This window comes from Neophocaena asiaeorientalis, unplaced genomic scaffold (assembly GCF_003031525.2).
Source record: "Neophocaena asiaeorientalis asiaeorientalis breed wild unplaced genomic scaffold, Neophocaena_asiaeorientalis_V1.1 scaffold76, whole genome shotgun sequence".
Classification (NCBI taxonomy): domain Eukaryota; kingdom Metazoa; phylum Chordata; class Mammalia; order Artiodactyla; family Phocoenidae; genus Neophocaena; species Neophocaena asiaeorientalis.
This window is the reverse complement of record NW_020173668.1, coordinates 827,913-842,638: the sequence shown is the minus strand read 5'-3', so window position 1 is coordinate 842,638 and position 14,726 is coordinate 827,913. Positions and strand designations below refer to the sequence as shown.

The 14,726-nt window shown below is 54.5% G+C and overlaps 1 protein-coding gene across 5 annotated transcripts; it reads left to right on the top strand.

Moving 5' to 3' along the window:
- Positions 1 to 371: 371 nt before the first annotated feature.
- Positions 372 to 11,779, top strand: RHBG (Rh family B glycoprotein). 5 transcript variants are annotated; one of them, XM_024748308.1, is made up of 11 exons: positions 372 to 625; positions 5,651 to 5,823; positions 6,159 to 6,241; positions 6,335 to 6,485; positions 6,602 to 6,749; positions 8,594 to 8,760; positions 9,063 to 9,200; positions 9,281 to 9,414; positions 9,974 to 10,095; positions 11,101 to 11,174; positions 11,373 to 11,779. In XM_024748308.1, exons 1-11 carry the CDS (start codon positions 439 to 441, stop codon positions 11,439 to 11,441), a joined length of 1,446 nt encoding a protein of 481 aa, XP_024604076.1. In that variant the 5' UTR covers positions 372 to 438; the 3' UTR covers positions 11,442 to 11,779. The 5 variants fall into 5 exon arrangements, with proteins under 5 accessions (XP_024604076.1, XP_024604078.1, XP_024604080.1 ...); XM_024748310.1 differs by lacking the exon at positions 6,159 to 6,241 and having other exon boundaries at positions 6,399 to 6,485; XM_024748312.1 differs by lacking the exon at positions 6,159 to 6,241 and having other exon boundaries at positions 5,651 to 5,837; positions 6,476 to 6,485.
- The last annotated feature ends 2,947 nt before the right edge of the window (positions 11,780 to 14,726 follow it).

Here is a 14,726-nt window from a genome sequence, read left to right as displayed (position 1 = left end):
TGGGAAACACTCTCTAACAGCATGTTTGAGGGGGCGGGTGCCCTCCCTTCTTCCTCCCCCCCACCGCCCCCTGCGGTCCCGCAGCTGCGCCCCAGCAGGCAGAACATGGGGCGCCTCTCTAGGGTCATTTCCAAGGACCTGTCCCAACCGGAACGGCGCCAGGGTCAGCTGGCCCAAAGGAAAGAGGACTTGGGGGTACAAACGCCCCATCGCCTTCCACTCCTTGCCCCACCTCAGGCCTGGGACGCCGCCCACCCTTCCCCGCCTCCCGGGCTGGAGCCAGGAACTGCGGGCAGGTAAGCCTCCTTGTGGGCGGGGCCTGGCTCTGGTGGGCGGGGCCTGGCTCGAGTGAAACCTGCCCGGCCCGCCCGTTGAGTGTCTCCCAGGGCCGCGCTCCAGGAGCCCTAGCCGGAGCCGGAGACTCGCAGCTTCTATCCCATGGCCGGGTCTCCCCGCCGCACCGCGGGCCGGCGACTGCAGCTGCCCCTGCTGTGCCTCCTCCTCCAGGGCGCCACCGCCATCCTCTTTGCGGTCTTTGTCCGCTACAACCATGAAACCGACGCTGCCCTCTGGCACTGGCACAACCACAGTAACGCGGACAATGAATTTTACTTTCGCTACCCAAGTGAGTGCGGGTGAGGGCACGGGGAGAGCTAAGGCCCTAAGCTCCCCCGATGTCTTGGGAGGGAGCACTTGCATGCCCAGATCTAAGGTGCCCCAGATTTATTATAATAACACCCTTTCACTAGCGTCTGCCACGTTCCAGGTATGCTGAGGGCGGCACATGCATTTTTTCTCCTTTAGTCTATGAAGTAGGCAAAGATGGGGAAACTGAGGCTCAGAGAGGTTACGTGGCTGGTTCAGGGTCTTGCTGTCAGAATTGAGGGAGCTGGGATTTGAACCCAGATCTGAAGCCCCAGCTTTACCTACTCTCTTGTTGGCCTAGTTGGGCTTTGCTGGGCTGTTCAGAGACTTTGCCTTTCCTGGGGCCTCCACCCTGACCACAGGGAAAAAATCACCTGGGCAGGGGAGGTAGGGAGTGGGGCGCAGGAGGCAGTGATGGTATTAGCTGTGAAGGCAGCCAAGACTAGTGGACTGAGACATTTCTTCCCCAGTCCCCCAAAGCTGGTCCTTCCAGAGCCAGAGAGAAAATGATGTGACTATCCACCAGCCAATCACAGAGTAGCAGCCCCCCAGCCCTGCAAAGGAGGCAAGGCAGGGTCATTAGCGCATTTCACCTAGGAGGAAGCTGAGGCTCAAAGGGGTTGTGATTTGTTCATGATCACCTACCATGTGAGTGACAGAGCTGGAACTAGGACTCAGCCATCCTCAGGTCCTAGCACCACAGCTCACCTGCCTGCTGACAAGGCCCAGGAAGGAGAAGGTTAAGCCCCTGCCCCCTGTTGTGGACAGAGCCTCTCCCTCAAGATTGGGGACCCAACCTTGTGACTCAGGCCCTGGGCAGCTGGGACCAGATCTCCCAGACTTCATCACAAATGTTTGACCAGGTCTCTAAGCCTGAGTTTTCCCCATCTGAGCGATGGGGAGAAAGATGCCTCCATTTGAAGGATATCCATTCAAATGAGGCCCAGAATGTGAGAATCTCCTATAAAAATCCCAGGCTGTTATTACCCTACTTTCTGTATGCAGAGCTGGTGGCAGTGTGTCCCCACCTGACCCTCTCCCAGCCCCAACCCCAAGAAAATGAAGCTCACAATGCTGAGGATAGAGAGGGTGAGGTGGAGGCTTGGACCTGGGCATAAAGTGCCAGAATACCGGCCATCCTAGGCCGAGGGAGGGCTACAGCTCCTCCCGCCCCACATTTCACCCCAATTCTGGCTGCATGAGGTGAGCCATGGATGCTGGAATCAAAGCCAGAGCCACAGAGCTGGGATGGCAGACTCTTGGGGTCATACATTTGTCCACAGAGATGGGGAGTTGGGCAGGGACAGTCCACAGGCTGCGAGAGGTAAGCTCTTGTCCTAGGGTCTGACCTGGCTGCCTGCCATGGACCCCCATTTGCTTCTCCCATGGGCCTCACGGCGTCCAAGCCCTGCTTGCTTCACAGTCCTCCCTGAAACCCCCAACCTCTCATCCCTCTGCTGCAATGGTAGGCTCTCCTGGATGCACAGTTTTCTGTCCCTGGATTGCAATAAGAGGAATAGCAGTGGGAATCCTACCTCTTTTACTGCACTAGGTTTCTATCCCTGTGGACTTGGGACCCTGGTGCAGGGATGGGTTGGGGAGGAGGGAGGTGTGAGGTCCGTGGAGCGTGGGGCTTTGATGAGCCAAGTCTTCACCTATCCCTGTGTCCTGGAGAAGTGGTCAGGGCCAGAGGGTGGTGTAGCCACTGCCCTTTGATTTGGGAGATGAAAGAGAGTTTTGCCGCTGTTGTTTAGCTGTGGGATTAGCCAATGCCAAATGCGTGGCTGCTCTGAGTATCTGTCTGTTACCTCTATAGGAAGGGCCTTTAGAGCTCATCTGATCCACTCCTCTCAGATGTGGAGAGAGAGCCAGAGAGGTCATGTGACTGCCCAAGATCACACAGCAAGTTAGCCAGCCTAGAACTGGGTCTCTTGACTCCCCATCTGCAGACTTTCCCCCACATTACAAACTTCTTATCCTATGAGGCAAGTAATGGAAAATAAGAAAGGGGGAAAACTAATACAATATGTAAAGCAACTATACTCCAATAAAAAAAAAAAAGAGAGGGAGAGAAAGAAAGAAGGGGAGAAACTAGGGGAAAAGACTAGGATACAGGGGACACAGAAGCAAAGATGAGAAAGGGTTCTAAGAAAAAATATGGACAGGTTCTTTTTTATATATCTCTGAGACCTGACTTGCAGGGAGAGGGATTTAGGACAAATGGAATCAGGATTTTCTTGAGGTGGGGGCAGGGGGAAGTGACTGGGACCAGAGTGGTTTGTGACTTTTCTAGGAGAATACAGCCCTATCTGCCCTCTTAAAGGCACGTGGGGGTAGAGTGGTGGGGGGAGATGGCCTCCCCAGCTTACCACTCCCTTTTTCCTGCTTCTCACATTTTATATCCCCACTTTACAGATGAGGAAACTGAGGCTTAGAGAGGTTAAGTGGCTTGTCCAAGATCACACGGTGAGAAGTGGAGGGGGGAGGTGCTGGAATTTAAATCCAGCTCTGTTAGATGCTAAAGCCCCAGCTTTAACTGTCCCTTTGTCCCACAGTCTGACCTTGTTCAGGAGTCATCTGGTGCGGTTGGGGAGGGGCAATAAGGGAAGGAGGGAGGGTGATAGGTGGCCCTAGAGGGCTTTTATCTTCTCTCCAACCAAAGGTGCATGGGTTTGGTGGGGGTGGGGATGTGATGGAAAACAGGCTCCATCCTGCCCAACCCAGGGATCCCCTGAAGGGAATGTTGAGGGGTCATCTCATCTATCCCCCTGCCTCCAGCTGGAATAGCCCCTTACCCACCACAGTCCATGGAGAATGTCTGTGTGGAATGTTCCACAGAGTGGAATGAGTAAAGGAGATTTCTTGATGTTTAGACTCCAGGTGAAAGGCCAAAGGATTGAGTTTTGATTCCAAACAAACTCGGGGTGGGAGATGTAAATATTATTGCCATTTAAGACAAGTTCTAGAGCGGGTTTCGGCATGAAATGGGCATGACCCAGCCCCTTTTGTTGTTTTGTTATCCTTGGGCAAAAGAACAGACATGGCACCCCCTTTACTGTTTGCACAAGGAGAAAACAAGTCAGGCTGTGAGGCTAAAAGAACTAAGGCTTCGGGCTGAATTCTAAAAGATACCTCTCCTTTTCTGTTGGGTTTTGAGATCTGAGAGGGAAGAGAGATCTGGGTGATTTGGGGAGTGTGTTGGGCTGGAAAAGTGGCACAGTGGTGGAGACATTTAGTGAGGCCAGCGGACCTCCAGACCCTCACCCACTTGGCCACTGGGGCTGGCAGCTGAGCTGTAGACCTCCAGTTCCAACATGCACCCAACCCTCTGCCAAGGGCTTGCAAACTCATTTCCTATCAGCCCATACACAGCACACACACACACACACACACACACACACACACAAAAGCAGAAAAATTTGCTTCTCTCAAAGTTGTTGATTACATTCTAAAGTTCAGTAATAAATTTTTGGCTTGTTGGTGCTTCACCTTTAAACAAAAAAGGTGATTGTGATTTTCTTTCTTTGTGATCTGCCTCTTTCTACAAGAGACGCGGCCATTTACAACAAAAACGTGAATAAGAAAAGTATAGAAGCAGTACACAAATAATAAACACTGTGAAGGCCTACAGTTGTTATAGTTGAAATTCCTGTAGCTCTGAGCTTCCAGGCAGCTAGGAAAAAGGGGTAATATGGTCAGTTATGTGTTCTCATCAGAATCAAGGAAGCCTCACACATGTGATTCTTTGATCCTTTGATGGCTGTCCTCCACCGACAGCTCTACATTCCCAGAGCCTGGTGCATGACTGCTTAGTAAACATCTATCACATGAATGAGGGAAAGCAAACCAGCTCCTGGTTCCTCAGGGGCAATGACATTTCCTAGTACTAAGTTCCAGGAGAAATTTCTCACATGGAGCTATGAAAGGAGCGTTTATGGTCATGGTTGACCCTGTTTCTCAGTAAGTTATTTACAACAAATGCAATAATGCACTCAAGTGTTTTTTTCTAGTATTTCTCAATTACAGCCAAAGATAGCACAGCATTGTGGATACATAGACCCAAGACAGAGGAAACAGGACTAGATGCACTGGCTGAACATCATAGTAGGTTGTGTTTCAAACCCTATTTACAAGTAGATGGGGGGAGGGGCACAGAACAAACTAATACAAAAGCAAATTGTTGTATTTATCTCATTTTCACTATTACTGTTTATTATTTTAGATTTTTTTTTACACAGAATAGAAAGCAAACAGAAAAGACCCCAAATCTCCCTGCCCAGAAACCCCACTGACACTTTAAAAAATTCAGGCGATTCATCTATAAAATTAAAACATTCAAAGTATAGAAAGAAACAAACTATAGGGTAAAATCCTCCTTCCTGGAGTGGCTGTATTGCATACCTCCAGGGGGCATTATTTGCTCCAGAGTTGTACAGCTCAGCAGCCCTGCCCCCTCCCTTCAATTTCTTTTCTCTGAGATAATCTCTGTTAACAATTTAAAGTTATTTTTGTAAATTAATTTATAAAATTTAAAATCCTGAAAATGGAGAGGTATAGATTCTGAAGTATGAGGAATGGAGGGTAGACATCAAGAAGGACTTCCGACAGAAAGGGAAAATTTAAGAAAACCCGGAAGGGGAAGAGAATTTCCAGCACAGAGGGCAGGGACTGCGCCAGGAAAGAACACAGGAAAGGTTGGACTTTTCACTGGTTGTAAGCAACCCAGGGATAGGGCAAATGAGTGGGGCAGAGAAGAGAGCGGAAGGCTCTACTCTCTTGCTCTGACCTGGCGACAGCAGGGATAGTCTGGGTCCCACTGCTCCAAGCTGGCCAGCTCTGCATGGGGGATCTGGGCTGGGAGGCCGGCCATGCCCAGGGAGTTTTATAAGCTCTGCTCCAGCCTCAGGGCGGCCCTGGCTGGTGAGAGCTGGGGGCACTGGCAGGATGGCTGATTGGTGGATGGGTGGCAGCCTGAGCAGCCCTGAATGCCCCCTCCACCCTGCAGGCTTCCAGGATGTGCACACCATGATCTTCGTGGGCTTCGGCTTCCTCATGGTCTTCCTGCAGCGCTACGGCTTCAGCAGCGTGGGCTTCACCTTCCTCTCGGCCGCCTTTGCCCTGCAGTGGTCCACACTCGTCCAGGGGTTCTTCCACTCCTTCCACCGTGGCCACATCCATGTAGGCGTAGAGAGGTGGGCAGTGGCGGTCACCCTGGCTCCCCTCAGGTCTACCTGGGAGGCCCCTGTCCAAGGGACCCAGCTCAAACCCAGTCCCTCAAGTCTGCTCCCTGACCCAGGTTTTTGACCCATCCGTTGATTTCTTTTAGGTGCCCTGCCTATTCTGTTGCCTGATTTCTTCTCCCATCCTCGAGCCCCACGTCCCCATTTCTTTAGGCCCCTTATTACCCAAGAGATGTTGGGAGGATAGATAGTGTCATGGAAAAGGGCAGGGTTCAGAGGAGCTCTTGATTCAAGATCTGGTTCTTCTACCTGTTGTGGGCTTTGTTTGCTAAGGCCCAGAACCTCCCTGAGACTCTGTTTCCGCATCCACAAAAAAGGCGAGGTGATACCTTCCTGCCTACCGGGGAAGAGCTTAGGTGGGTAGGCTCATTGCCTCCTCCCCTCCCCCCACCCCCCAGGGCTGCCCTGGCTTCCAGCCCCCTCTCACCCTCCCCATCCCAACCCCCCAGCATGATCAATGCTGACTTCTGCGCTGGGGCTGTTCTTATCTCCTTTGGTGCCATACTGGGCAAGACTGGGCCGGCTCAGCTTCTGCTCATGGCCCTGCTGGAGGTGGTGCTGTTTGGCCTCAACGAGTTTGTGCTCCTTAGTCTCCTCAGGGTGAGTCTGGATGGGGATGGGGTGAGGAGTGGGAGTGGCCAGGGCCAGGCCCTGAGCAGGGAGGGCGTGGGGTAGGGGCGAGGGACTGCCCCTCCACCTCAGCTCCACCTCCCCAGGTGAAGGATGCAGGAGGCTCCATGACTATTCACGCTTTTGGTGCCTACTTCGGGCTGGTCCTCTCCAGGGTCCTCTATAGGCCCCAGCTGGAGAAGAGCAAGCATCGCCAGGGCTCCGTCTACCATTCGGACCTCTTTGCCATGATTGGTGAGGCCTGCTGAGGTGTGGTGGGTACGGGGCCGGTTCATCTCCAGGCCTGGTCTTGGGGGTGCCACCTAGAATCCTTGGGGCTCTGGCTGGGAACTCCCTTCCAACTCGGATTCTTCCACCAGAGCCCCGGGAATCCATGCTCACCATTCTCAGTAGTTTTATGACAGGTTCTTAGAACTCAGCACTGGGGTACGCACATGCCCTGAGATCCATCCTAGGGGCCTTTCTCAATCGAAGTCTGAGGGCACCAATCTCTGTTGAAGACCTCCAGGGTCCCCACTACCGACAGTTAGATACCAGACTCCTCAGCCTGGCACACCCACCCCTGCAGGATCTTGGCCACTCCTCCCCCCCCTTGCCCCCTCCCCACTCACTCTCCCCGCGCTCTCTCTCCAGACAGACTCAGCTTCTCCCCATCTCTAACCTCCAGGCTTTTGTCCCTGGGGCTCCGTCCCCCCTCCCGAGGTCACGTCCTCTCAGGGGATTTCCTGGAAGCCCCTGCACTCTCGAGGGGAAGAAGGAGAGGTCGTAGGTCACGCCGGCGAGCAGTAGGGTCTGACCTGCAAGCCCCATCATCACCACCTGTTTCTCCTAAGCGCATACCTCCGCCTTGGCCTCTGCTCCTCTCTCTTTGTTCACTAATGAGTCAGGAAAGGAAATCCATATTTTATGTTTTTTTTTTTTTTTTTTGCGGTACGCGGGCCTCTCCCGTTGCGGAGCACAGGCTCCGGACGTGCAGGCTCAGCAGCCATGGCTCATGGGCCCAGCCGCTCCGCGGCATGTGGGATCTTCCCGGACCGGGGCACGAACCCGTGTCCCCTGCATCGGCAGGCGGACTCTCAACCACTGCGCCACCAGGGAAGCTTTATTTTATGTTTTTGAGGGTAGTATTGAGTAGTGACCGAAGTGCCCGTTCTTACATTAAAAAGAGACTGGTTTTGTATTTCTTGCTCACCTCTGGGTTTGTTGTGAAAAAGAGCATGTGGAATCCTAGGTCAGCTGAGGCCTCCTTGTCCTTTGAGACCCAAATAAGTTTAGCTTGAAGCCCAAAGGCTTCCCCAAGATGTCTGTGCTTTCCTGTGAGGCTTACATTCTCAGATCTCCTCTGCCTCCCAGCTTCTTCCAGACAGGAAAACTGGCCTCTTCCTTGATTCCTCCCAAAACTCTTCTCAGAAGACGCATGTGTATGTGTGGTAGATTTTAATCAGACTGTGGAGGTGCAGAAGTTACATCGCAACCCAAGGACCACTCAGGACTAAGGGGCAGTCTCTCCCTACCCTACTGGGTCCCCAGCTCCCCTTCACCTGCCCTTGGCCCCTCCCCCTCTCCCTCCAGGACTGACCTGGGACCCGCAGGCAGGGCATATGGAGCTCCCAGTCCTTACCCCGATGCGCAGGCCCAGCCCATCGGTGCTTATGGCAGGGCCCACCCTCTCCAGGGGGCAGTTGAGGTTATAAAACAAGTGATTTTCCTCTTATGTATATCAAGTACCAGATTAGTGCCTGACATGTGGTGCCCTTTGCCTTTTTTTTCTTTCCTTTTCTGATACTTAAAAAATCTCAACCCCCTGTGGTTTTCGATCAAGTAGCTCCCTTTTGTGCCAGTACCCTGTGATAGCTACCATTTGTTGAACATTTAGTACTGGCTAGGCCATGTGCTATGCACTTGGTATGTATCACCTCATTTAGTCCTCACTTTATAAAGTAGGTATCACTATCCCCACTTTACAGATGAGAAAACTGAGGCTGCTGAGAGTAGGTGACTTGAGTGCAGTTACACAGCTTGTCCCTGTGGGGGAGTCACCTCCTTCCTCTCATTCTGCCTGCCTGCCCACCATTTAGGGACCATCTTCCTATGGATCTTCTGGCCTAGTTTCAACTCTGCACCCACTACGCTGGGGGATGGGCAGCATCGGTCGGCTCTCAACACGTACTACTCCTTGACTGCCAGCACCCTCAGCACCTTTGCCTTGTCAGCCCTTGTCGGGAGGGATGGGCGGCTGGACATGGTATGGGGGAGAGGCTTGGGAGAGGCAGAGGGATGGACCGGGAGGCGGGGGAGAGATCGGAGACCCTGCAAGGAGGATTCTCCAGGGGAACAGGTAACGGCAGAGGCACAGGGGGCTCCATCTGCACTGGAGGCGTTGGGTCAGAGCATGAGGTGATGACAGGATAGCAGGAGAGTTAGAGGGTTAGATGGTGGGGGGACTTCCGAAGCAGTAGGTGCTACTGTGGTGGGCGGGGTTGGGTTGGGTGTGGGTGTGATGATCTGAAAGGGCCTCCAACGCCTTGTTCTTCTGTGCTCCCTTAGGTCCACATCCAGAATGCCGCACTGGCCGGAGGGGTTGTGGTGGGGACATCGGCTGAAATGATGCTGACACCCTTTGGGGCTCTGGTAGCTGGCTTCCTGGCTGGGACCGTCTCCACACTGGGGTACAAGTTCTTCACGGTACAGATGCCTCTTGGGCCCTGGGCAGAACAGGGGGTCTTCGGAGGGCACACGAGACTCATTATTTTCCTGTTCTCCAGCCCACCCTTGAGTCAAAACTCAAAGTCCAAGACACGTGCGGTGTCCACAACCTCCACGGGATGCCTGGGGTCCTGGGAGCACTCTTGGGGGTCCTTGTGGCTGGACTGGCCACCCATGAAGCTTACGGAGATGGGTGAGTTCTCCCCACCCTCACCCCCCATCCCCAGTGGAATCGTTATCCCCCTTGAACTAAGTCCCTCACTCTCTTCCTCCTATTGTGGACCAACAAGAAAAAGCTGTCTATTTTCTTTCATTCATTCATTCATTCCTCTACCTCCTGGGAGCTGAAGAAACTGGGGTGAACGAGACTGGGGACTGCCTTCTTGGTCCTCACTCAAGCGCAGCAGACGGTCATTGAACAAATGATTTCAGTAGTATTATTACTAAAGGGTCAGGTAAGAGATACTGACCCTTAGGATAGTTTTTGCACATCAGGGCTCAGAAAAGAGGGCAGGCAAAAGCGACCCTCAAAGTGAGCCTTGAAAGGTGTGAGGGTGTTGCTGGCACACGGGAGGTGGGAGGGTGTTCCAGGCTATGGGCCCGACTGGAGCAAAGGCCCGGAGGTGACTCAGCCTGGCAGCTCCCTTGAGGCCCTTTTGGCCGCTGCAGGAAGCGGTGCAGTGCACTGATGCACTGACCAGCCCTGGCTCCATGCTCCATCCCTGTCTCCCCCCACTCTCCCCTCCCTGCAGCCTAGAGAGCGTGTTTCCACTCCTAGCCAAGGGCCAGCGCAGCGCGACGTCTCAGGCCATGCACCAGCTCTTCGGACTGTTTGTCACACTGATATTTGCCTCTGTGGGTGGGAGCCTTGGAGGTGAGTGACCTTGGCCTGGGGGGGAGGGGGGGATGGGCGTTGTGAGGAGCTCCAGGGAGGGCAGAAGACAGAGGAGGGGGTTTCTCTGGAGGAAGGGCCATTTCATCCCATCCCCCTGCCATCCACTTACTCACAGGTATCTGTTGAGCGCCTACTTTGTGCCAGGTGTAGGGTGGGGTTGTACATTTAAGGGGTAACTTCCTCCAGATAAGTAGGACAAAGTGGGTACTTGCTCCCTTCCGATGCCAAGGGAAGGTGGGAAGCCTGCTAGGGGCTGACAGATCCCTCTCCTCTGTGGCTTCCCTGTGCTGCTCCCTCTGCCCACTAGAGGGCAGCCCAACCTCAGGCTGAGACCCTGAAGCGTGTAGGGCTAGGGGCAGGGAGGGAAGAGCCCTGCCTGTCTCATCACTAGACTGGAGCACAAAAACCTTCCACAGAGGCAGCCTGCCCACTGACGCCAGGTCAGGCAGTCCTTCCTGATATCTGGCCTTAGTCCTTTTGGCCTTCAGAATAAAACGTCTGATTGAGTATCCCCACCCTCCTGCTCCCACCCTGAGATTTTCATTCTCAAACAAGGTTCAGCTCATTCATTCATTTAATTACTTACTTACTCAATAAACACTTTCTGCACCCCTCCTGGATAGGCGGCCACAGAAGGCTCATGAGCTGTGGTTCATGACAGACTCACTATTTGGTCCGTTCCCAGCTGTGCCGACTTGAATAAGTTATTTAACTTCTTTAAGCCTTGGCCCCCTTCTCTGTAACAGAGGGATCATATTCACCTCGCAGGGTTGCTGTGGTTGCTTAAGGAGGGCAATGCTTGTCAAGCACTTTGCATAGGGCCTAGCAAAAGTTGGTGCTCGATAAATACCACTGTGATATGCCTGTGCTGGGCATCACGTTGACCTCATGCCTCCTGGCTCCTCTGTGCCCGGTGGTATTGAGTGGCAGTCTCCCCCATTGGGGTGGCAAAAAGCCTCACACATGATCCCCTACTGCCACCAGGGCTCCTGCTGAGGCTGCCCTTCTTGGACGCTCCGCCAGACTCCCAGTGCTACGAGGACCAGGTTTACTGGGAGGTGAGATGTGGTTGCAGCCCCTCAGGCCCATGGGGCTCTCTCACCCTCCAACCTTCCCTTCCCTGCCGCACCTCCTCTGACCCAACCCGCCTCTTTCCTTCCTCGTTTGCTCCCTCTCCTCTGGGGTCCCTCCCTGAGCTGTGGTCTCCAGCCCCCTGGAGCTGCCCCTTCACCTGCTCCTCCATCCTTGCCCTCCAGGTGCCTAGGGAGCATGAGGATTTAGCCCAGGGACCTCTGAGGGCAGAGGAACTGGAGACTCGGGCCTAACTTGCTTCCAGGCCTTGAAAGGACGCTCTCCTTTTAGAATATGATGGCTGGCTACCGTTGGGAAGCTTTTCTTTTCTAGTTCCCATCACTTCTGCTGCAAGAAAGAAGACAGGAACCGGAAGGAGCCTCCTTACCATAGGCAGCATTGGGGGAGGGGCTGTAACTAGTGTGGTGAGGGGAGAGCCTCACACAGCCCCACCCCACCGCCCCACGCCCTGCAAGTGAGGCACCCAAGTGACTGCTGATCTACTGGACCAGCATCACTCCGTTACAGTGAAGCCTGAGCCAGGGCCTGGCTCTCTGAGGGTGATAAATACCACGGTCACCGAGGACTCTCACTCCTTTTTTGTGCACTTGGAATTTGGGGGGCTCCTCCTACCATCTAACTCACAATTTTGGAACCTCGGGTGAGAAAGGACCTTAGTGGTGACAATATCCTGCCTCCCTGGGTCCATGGAACTCGCCCTAGGATGCCGTGTTCTGCTAGGTGGATGCCCAGACTGGGCTGACCTGCCTCCAGAGACAGGGAGCTCATTCTCCTCCAGCAAGTGTGTGTTTGTTATAGGGCAGACAGCTCAGGCTCCTGGAGAGCTCTTCCTATTCCAGAATGGCTGCCACTCTGACCCTCAACTTGGGTGGCCTCTGAACAGAGTAGGAAGAGGGCCCCTGCTGGGACTAAGAGGGGCATAAGGAGTTCTTTGCCACTAACTCCTCAGAAGCTGGAAGCAGCCAGCCCCCAGGCACCAACTTATGTCCCTGTCCCGAGTCTGAGGAGTGGGGACTAGGAAGGGCAAATGAGCTGCTGCAGAGAATGGGGCTTCCGTCAGCCTGAAGCCATCTGACCACCAGAGGGCGCTCCAGACCCAGCAGAGGAAGATGCGGCCTTTCTTGCCCCTCCATCCTCTACCAAGAATGGGAAGTCCTTCGTACAGCCTAAGGGCATCCCTGTCTGCTTCAGCTCTGGTCCTCACTATTCATGCCACAAGACTTTTCTGAGCTCCCAGTCCCTACCACATGTCATTCCAGATCTCTCATTCAACAGAGAATCCATCCTCCCAGTAGACCAGAGCTCCTTTCCCAACCCCGAAGTACTGGGACCCCCCTCTGCCCTCTCCTGCTCTTCCCTTCTGGCAGGAGTGAGCATGACTAGAGACCTCTTCCTCAAAACCAAAACCCATGCACACGTAGGAACCCAAGGAGGGATTTGCTGAGGCCTAGTTCTGGGACAGGGGCAAAAGGTGCCGCCACGAGGCTCCAATCCTCACTGTAGCTGAAGGGACTGAGTCTGGCTGGGGAAAGAGGTCAAGCACAGAGTTGAAGAAAAGCTGAGGAACAAGGAGGGAGGTTGAGAGAGAAGTGCCCCATGGGGACCACCCCTGCCCATGTGGCCCAAATATATTTGGTATATCCCTCCCCTTGAGCTCCCCTCCTTCCTCCACAGCCTCCCCTGACCATTGCTGGCTGGGGTAGGTATGTTGGAGGGAGATCCTTGTCCTGAGGCAGGATGACTGCTGAGATTGCAAAAAGGTACCCTGTCCTGTCAGCCCCTGCTGGGAGGGAGTCTGGGCAAGCAGAGGCCCTTCCCCCATTTCACCCTACAGAGCCATCCCTCTGCCTCTGCATGGATCCAGGTACAGCCAGCTGAACTGTTCTGCCCCTGAGCTCCCTGAGCAGTCCTCAAACAGAGATCTGAAAGACTTATAGGAAGGAGAGACTTAAGGATAAGACCCTCCCTGCCCTTGCTTATCCTGGGTGGGAAAGGTTACGAGTATTCATTTACTACGCAGACCACCAACATTTTCCCACTTGATCCTTTCCTTCTACTCTGGTTCTTTCTTGACCACAACCAAATCTCCTCCAGGCTTGACAGAAAGGGGCTGCTCTAGCCTAGGCTGGTCATTGCTACCATCTCAATCCAGGGAGGCTTCCTGGAGAAGGGACAACTGAACCCTCCCTGGGAGAGGGCAATTACCCAGCCAGCTTCTAAGGGAGGAAAGGCTACAGTTCCTAGGGTGGCCCACCAAGAGATCCCTGAGAAAGGGTGATGGCTGCCCGACAAGAGATGGCCCTGAATATCCCCTAACCAGATAGTTCAGGCTCCATCACCCCCATAAAGCCTCTCATGGCCTGGGAGACGCCGCTGAGCTCTACTACAAGATACAGCGCCCTGGCTTCATGGCTCAGGGGACTCCGTCCTGGACTGAACTCTCCTAAACCAGGCCCTTGGTTTTTCCCTCTGCATTTCCTCCTCTCCCTCCCCCAGCACCCTGGTGGGCAGTCCATAGATTGTTCAGTCCAAGTGATGGACTGAGCCATCATTACTGGTTTGGGTCTGGGGGTGATCGTCCCATCACTGCTTTCAGGCAGGGAGCTCAGAGGGCAGGGGAGACAGGTATCCTTGGAGCCTCTCTGCTTCACCAAGACTAAGCCCCTCCCCCATCTTTTCTGTAGCCCCTGGCTCAGCACCATTGGTTCCCCACACGGTGGCCCATCCATTCAGGCTGGGTTGACAGGGTGACAATGAACAGGTCAAGGAGATGGCGAGGACAGGGGCAAAGGGAGCTCCTTCCTCACCCCTTCAGGACAATGAGGCCTCTGCCCCTCAGGGACAGCCCCTCTGATCACCGCCATTATCACTCTCAATGCAGGACAATCAGACACTTGCCCACTCATGAACTCCGTCTGTCCAGCCCCAGTGCCTGAGCTCGGGGGACAATGATGGACGAGGACACTTGGCCCCTGCTCGCCTCCCAGGGCCCCACTGATGGGGAAGGTTGGCTGCGCTGGGGTCAGTGTCAAGACAGCAGAGCCAGAGGCATTAGGAAAGGGTTTCTGGAGGTGGAGCTGTAGGGGCTTGGCACAAGTATGTGTGGGCGACAACAGAGCTTCCTGCCCAGACATCTGGCTGGGAGGTCCAAGGTTCCCCACGCGCCTCAGGGTGCTTCTGTGCCTGTGTGGCCAGAGCCCCCTGGGCCGGGCCAGGAGCTAGGAGCTGCTCCTCTGACCTCTGGAGGACCTGGCGCCCTGAACCTGCATAGCCTGGGGAAGGCCTGAGATGCCCCGTTATTGGGATTCAAATCACGGCGCATGGTGGCCCCAGCTCAGGGAGGAATTAGACACGGCGTGGGTGTCCGAAGTGGGGGTCGGTGGCGGTCCCGGGACAGACTAACTCGGCAGCCGCGTCCCCCGCCCCACCTCACCCCAATATTTCTCTCCCACCGTCACGATCTCCCCCGCCCGGCTCTGCGCGCCCCGTCTCCTTTGTCTGGTCCTCCCGCCCGCTCC

What these genes read in the sequence shown, in the direction of transcription:
- RHBG (XM_024748308.1), top strand. Translation starts at nt 439, where the DNA reads ATGGCCGGGTCTCCCCGCCGCACCGCGGGCCGGCGACTGCAGCTGCCC. An exon ending in CCTACCGGGGAAGAGCTTAG is followed by an intron (nt 6,242 to 6,334) that starts GTGGGTAGGCTC and finishes CCAACCCCCCAG; the next exon opens with CATGATCAATGCTGACTTCT. An exon ending in TGTGGGTGGGAGCCTTGGAG is followed by an intron (nt 10,096 to 11,100) that starts GTGAGTGACCTT and finishes TACTGCCACCAG; the next exon opens with GGCTCCTGCTGAGGCTGCCC.